Source organism: Mandrillus leucophaeus, unplaced genomic scaffold, assembly GCF_000951045.1.
Source record: "Mandrillus leucophaeus isolate KB7577 unplaced genomic scaffold, Mleu.le_1.0 Scaffold419, whole genome shotgun sequence".
Classification (NCBI taxonomy): Eukaryota; Metazoa; Chordata; class Mammalia; order Primates; family Cercopithecidae; genus Mandrillus; species Mandrillus leucophaeus.
Window position 1 is genome coordinate 529,121 of NW_012104465.1, and position 5,790 is coordinate 534,910.

The 5,790-nt window shown below is 38.8% G+C and overlaps 1 protein-coding gene across 5 annotated transcripts in view; it reads left to right on the forward strand.

The window, feature by feature from the left end:
• ZNF207 (zinc finger protein 207) overlaps positions 1-5,790 on the forward strand; it is a 71,710-nt gene that overhangs the window by 60,009 nt on the left and 5,911 nt on the right. For 3 of the 5 annotated variants that reach the window (XM_011992854.1, XM_011992853.1, XM_011992857.1), the window contains 4 exons: positions 1,540-1,707; positions 1,834-1,909; positions 2,409-2,456; positions 3,869-3,939. In XM_011992854.1, coding sequence (XP_011848244.1) covers positions 1,540-1,707; positions 1,834-1,909; positions 2,409-2,456; positions 3,869-3,939 — 363 coding nt within the window. The remainder of the gene's footprint in view (positions 1-1,539; positions 1,708-1,833; positions 1,910-2,408; positions 2,457-3,868; positions 3,940-5,790) is intronic. The other 2 variants (XM_011992855.1, XM_011992856.1) reach the window with 2 other exon arrangements.

A 5,790-nucleotide genomic window follows, 5' to 3' on the forward strand; every position in this document is an offset into this window, starting at 1 on the left:
TTTTTTTTTTTTTTTTTTTTTTTAATTTATTTATTTATTTTGAGACAGAGTCTAGCTGTTGGCCAGGCTGGAGTACAGTGACATGATTTCAGTTCACTGCAACCTCAGCTTCACAGGCTGAAGTGATTCTCGTGCCTCAGCTGCTCAGCTGGGATTTCAGGCGTGTACCACTATTCCCAGCTTTTTTTTTTTTTTTTCTGTGTTTTCAGTAGAGACAGTGTTTCACCATGTTGCCTAGGCTGTTCTCAAACTCTTGGCCTCAAGTGATCCACCCACCTCAGCTTCCCAAAGTGCTGGGATTACAGACCTGAGTCACCACACTTGGCCTAGTTTTTTTTAATATTTTTTAGTAGAAACGGCGTTTCACCATGTTGGTCAGATTGGTCTCAAACTCCTGACCTCAAGCAGTCTACCTGCCAAGGCCTCCCAAAGTGCTGGGATTACAGGTGTGAGCCACCGTCTCTCTCCCCTTGTAATAATATTCTTTTTTCAGCCTCACTGAAGCCCATAGTTACTATTTTCAATTATAAATGTAATGGTAGGTTAGTTGCAGTGGCTCACACCTGTCATCCCAGCACTATGGGCAGGGGGTGCAGGAAGATTGCTTGAGCCTAGAAATTGGGAGACTAACCTGGGCAATAGAAAGTGACACGCTGTCTTTACAAAAAAATATAAAAATTAGCTGGGCGTGGTGGCACATGCCTGTAGTCTCAGCTGAGGTGGGAGTATGTCTTGAGCCCTGGGGGTTGAGGCTTCAGTGAGCTGTGAATTCTCCACTGCAGCCGGGGTAACAGAGTGAGATCCTATCTAGATAAATTAATTGATCAGTCACTTAATAGATAAGATAGATAAAATTGAATGGTAGATCTATCTATTTGGAATTTTAAATTTGAGCCCTGTTTTTGAAGACATGTACTTGATTGGTATATATGCAGTACCATTTGGATCATTCCATTTTCTTATATTATTGTTCATAATTGAATTCCAAATAGAATTAACAAGTGTGTTAAGGCATATGAAAATGAAGGACCCCCTATAATTTCGGTGCTTTAGGTGGCTGAGGCAGTAGGATCAATTGAGGCCAAAAGTTCGAGACCTCATCTTTACCAAAAATAATAATAATAATAATAATAATTTTTTAAAAAGGCCCGGTGTTGTGGCATGTGCCTGCAGTCCCAGCTACTTGGGAGACTGAGGCGGGAGCATCACTTCAGCCCGGGAGTTTGAGAGTGCAGTGAGCTGCAGTCGTGCCATTGCTTTCCAGCCTGCGTCACAGAGCAAGACCCTACTAAAAATTTAAAAGAAAAAATACTGATTTAGGATAATCATTTTACCTTTTATGGGACAGGGAAAGAACGTTAACCTTGTTTAATATAGGGGGAAAACACATTTGAAGAACATAGAGAAATATTGAATTTTGGGGGAAGAAAAATCTCATGAACTAATTTTACCAATATAAGTATTTTTAAATATTGAATGTTGTAAGTAAACTTTCTTAGTTTTTACTTCATGGAAATAATTAAAATTTTTTTGTAACAGAAAGTCAAAAAAAGAAACAACAAGATGATTCTGATGAATATGATGATGATGACTCTGCAGCCTCAACTTCATTTCAGCCACAGCCTGTTCAACCTCAACAAGGTTATATTCCCCCAATGGCACAGCCAGGACTGCCACCAGTACCAGGAGCACCAGGAATGCCTCCAGGTAGCACATAGGATTGCTTAAAATCTTACATTTTTAGGGCATTATTTATATTGTATCGAAGTATTACTTTCTTCCCCCTGACTCTTTAATATTTGTTATTATTTTGATTGAAATTCTTGCTTGTAGGCATACCTCCATTAATGCCAGGTGTTCCTCCTCTGATGCCAGGAATGCCACCAGTTATGCCAGGCATGCCACCTGGGTAAGAAAATTTTTTTATTTATCTTGTAGGCTTGTGCCTAGTAATCTTTTTCAATTTGGATGTTATATGAATGAAATGTTAGTTTCCATTTTTTGCTTTAGAAGAAGGTATGGGCTATATAAATCTTGTCTAATAAAGGGATCAACCAATAAATTTAAGGAGTATAAATTTGCCTCTGAATAATAGATTTTTGGGTTTTAGGGTATATGTAAGCAACCATCTACTTCAATTGCATTTACTGTGATTAAAGTAGTTGGTTATTTATAGATTTGCGTTTCTGAGATTCAGAACTATCTGTGACACTTTGTAGTTGCGACAAGAAGCAGACAAACTCTGTAAATGATTTATTTGTCAAAGCATCAAAACTAAAATGAGTATGAGGTGCTTGTGCCCATCACTTTTACTTAAATATTGTTGGATGTGAGAGGTATACAATACACTTTCCCACTGTATTTTGAAAATCACAGTTAGATTTTGATTTTGTCATACATTTTCACAGATTGCATCATCAGAGAAAATACACCCAGTCATTTTGCGGTGAAAACATGTAAGCATCTCATTCATAATGTAATTCAGGAGGTATAATCATACTGTCATTTTTTTTATGTGTGTGTTTAATGGTATCTATTCAGTTGACTTCAGAAATTTTCTAACCTTCCTCACTAAAACTTGAAAGCTAATTAACACAGGTCTCTTAAAGAAGGAAAATAAAACATCTTTTAGGAAATAGTAATAGACCCATATAAACATACTTCAAACGTGCAGTGATTTTTCTCCAAACTATTAAAAGTAATGGGACCTGATAATAAGGGTTGGTATTTAAGAAGGACTATATTCTGTGAAATGTGCTTTATTATCATAGGATGTAATGGAATTTTCTAATCTATCAATAGAAGTTAATCTTCTGATAAAAATTTTAAATCAAGAACTGAATTTGCCCACAAAAAATTTAAAAATTTTGAAGAAAATTGACCAATTTGTCGTTTTTTAAGTGAATTGGACACTGATATTTGAAGGTGAGCTCTTTTAGGGGAAAAAAATGAATGGGTTGTGTTTTTAAGTCATGGTTTAGTGTTAGGTAGTTATTGTAAATATTAGGCCATCTGATTTTACTTTTGAGTGTCTTTAATTTTGGTGGTAGCATTTCCTTCCTCTAAAAATATGTGTGTGTGTGTGTGTGTGTGTGTGTGTGTGTGTGTGTGTGTATGTATGTATTTGAGACAGGGTGTCTTACTCTGTCGCCCAGGCTACAGTGCAGTGGTGCAGTCACAGCTTACTGCAACCTTGACTTCCTGGGCTCAGGTGATCCTCCCACCTCAGCCCCCTGAGTATCTGGGACTACAGGCACACAGTACTGCACCCAGCTAATGTTTGAAATTTTTTTTAAAAAGATACTTTTTTAAAAAAGATATGGTCTCACTTTTTGTCCAGCCTGGGTTCAAGCAGTCCTTGAGCGTTGGCCTCTGAAAAGTTCTGGGATTGCAGGCGTGAGCTGCTGCACCTAGCCAAATAAAAAATCTCATTTCAAAGGGTACATTCATTCAATCTTTTCCTTTTCAAAATCTGACACAACTCTAAAATAGAGGTTTCTTCTTTTTATTTAATACTCTGTGTGGATATTTTACAAGTGGAAAAAGTGGTAATTTTGCTTTCCATTACACGTATTTTAGATGAGGTCTCTTATACATATTGAGAGTATATTTGTTCTCAATGACTTTAAATGTTTTGTCAACATTTTTTTTTTCTTTTATTGGTAAACCAAAGAGTTTGCTGGGTTTTAAACAATTTATTTTGATAGGATTGTTACAGTGTGTTGTGTGTTCTTTCAGCTTGATTCATATCAATATTAGAGGTCAGATTCAAGTCTATCTAGTGTTGTTTCAGGCTTTAGCCAGAATATTTTTTAATGGTTTATGCTGTTCATTAACTTACTGTTTCTTGAAATTTGCTTTCTAATAGAATGATGCCAATGGGTGGAATGATGCCACCTGGACCAGGAATACCACCTCTGATGCCTGGAATGCCACCAGGTATGATATGTTAGACAATTTCCTTTTAATATGATGTACAGGCTTTAATTCTAAGTTTTTTTAGACATCTGTGGGCATTGGTATAATGAAATTTAAAAATTTTCGTAAGTTGCAAGTTCCTGTGAGAAGTGTTATATGGGCCCTATTTACAAAAATGTATTTTAGTGGATATCTGAAGACCATGGCCCTTTCTTGAAGTTTGAAATAGATGATAGGTTTCAAAGCAGCCAAAGTGAGTCATGGCCTATGTGCTAAATCTCATGTACTTAAGAGCGCTTGTATTTGTTAGGAATATTTTAGACAAGTAATAGAGAAATCCAACAAACTTTTTTTTTTTTTTTTTTTTGAGACGGAATCTCACTCTCACCCAGGCTGGAGCATGCTCTTGGTTCACTGCAACCTCTGCTTCCAGGGTTCAAGTGATTCTCTTGCCTCAGCTTCCCGAGTAGCTGGGAGTACAGGCACCCACTACCACACCTGGCTCATTTTTTGTATTTTCGTAGAGACGGGGTTTCACCATGTTGGCCAGGCTGGTCTCAAACTCCTGACCTCAGGTTATCCACCTGCCTTGGCCTCCCAAAGTGTTGGGATTACAGGTGTGAGCCACTGCGCGCGGCTCCAACAAACTGTATTAAACGGTGTAGGCATTTATTGTCTCGGTCAACAAACTGAGTGGCTCAGTGATACTTATTAACCCATGCTTTTTTGACTTTGCTAATCTTAGCTTGTTTTCCTCAGAAATGTCATTTGGTTATAAGACAGCTCAGACAAGAAGCGGTGTCAGTAGTAGTGCACTCTCCATTTTCTTTTTTCCTTTTTTTTTTTTTTGAAACAGGGTGTTGTTCTGATACCTGGGCTGATGTGCCGTGGCACGATCATAGCTCACTGCAGCCGGATAGCCTCCCAAAATGCTGAGATTACAGGTGTGAGTGAGCTGCAGCACCTGACCTCCTTTTTCTTCTATTTGGAAGCAAAATAACTTTCCCAGAAGCGCCTTAGCTCCTTACATACTATGCTGTGAGGGAACCTGGGAAATTAAGTATATAGAATTTGGCCTATGAAGCAGGAAATACAGCACAAGGAAAGGGAGGGATTCAGTTGGCCAGCAAGGAGGGATTCAGTTGGCCAGCGAGGTACACCACACGCGGCTGTTTTTTTCTTTTTCTTTTCTTTTCTTTTCTTTTCTTTTTTTTTTTTAGATGGAATCTTGCTCTGTCACCCAGGCTGGAGAGCAGTGGTGTGATCTCAGCTCACCACAACATCCGCCTCCTGGGTTCAAGCGATTCTCTCCTGCCTCAGCCTCCTGAGTAGCTGGGATTACAGGCATGTGCCACCACGCCCGGCAAATTTTTGTATTTTTAATAGAGATGGGGTTTCACTGTGTTGGTCAAGCTGGTCTCGAACTCCTGACCTCTTGATCCACCTGCGTCAGCCTCCCAAAGTGCTGGGATTATAGGCGTGACCCATCGCACCCGGCCCTAGCCTGGTTTTTATGTTGGTGTGTTTGCAATCCGTAGCATATTTAGAGTGCTGAAAATAATTGATGTAAAGGGACACAGGAAAAATAAAGCATCAACAAAATACGAATAATTGCCTGGTGGCTCCTTATACATTATGTTGTGATACATATTTAGGTATTTAAAAGAATACAGAATAATAATTGATGTTCATTTGATAATATGAAGTCATTAAAAGTTTTGTCATGGCCTGGCGCGGTGGCTCAAGCCTGTAATCCCAGCACTTTGGGAGGCCGAGACGGGCGGATCATGAGGTCAGGAGATCGAGACCATCCTGGCTAACATGGTGAAACCCTGTCTCTACTAAAAAATACAAAAAACTAGCCGGGCGAGA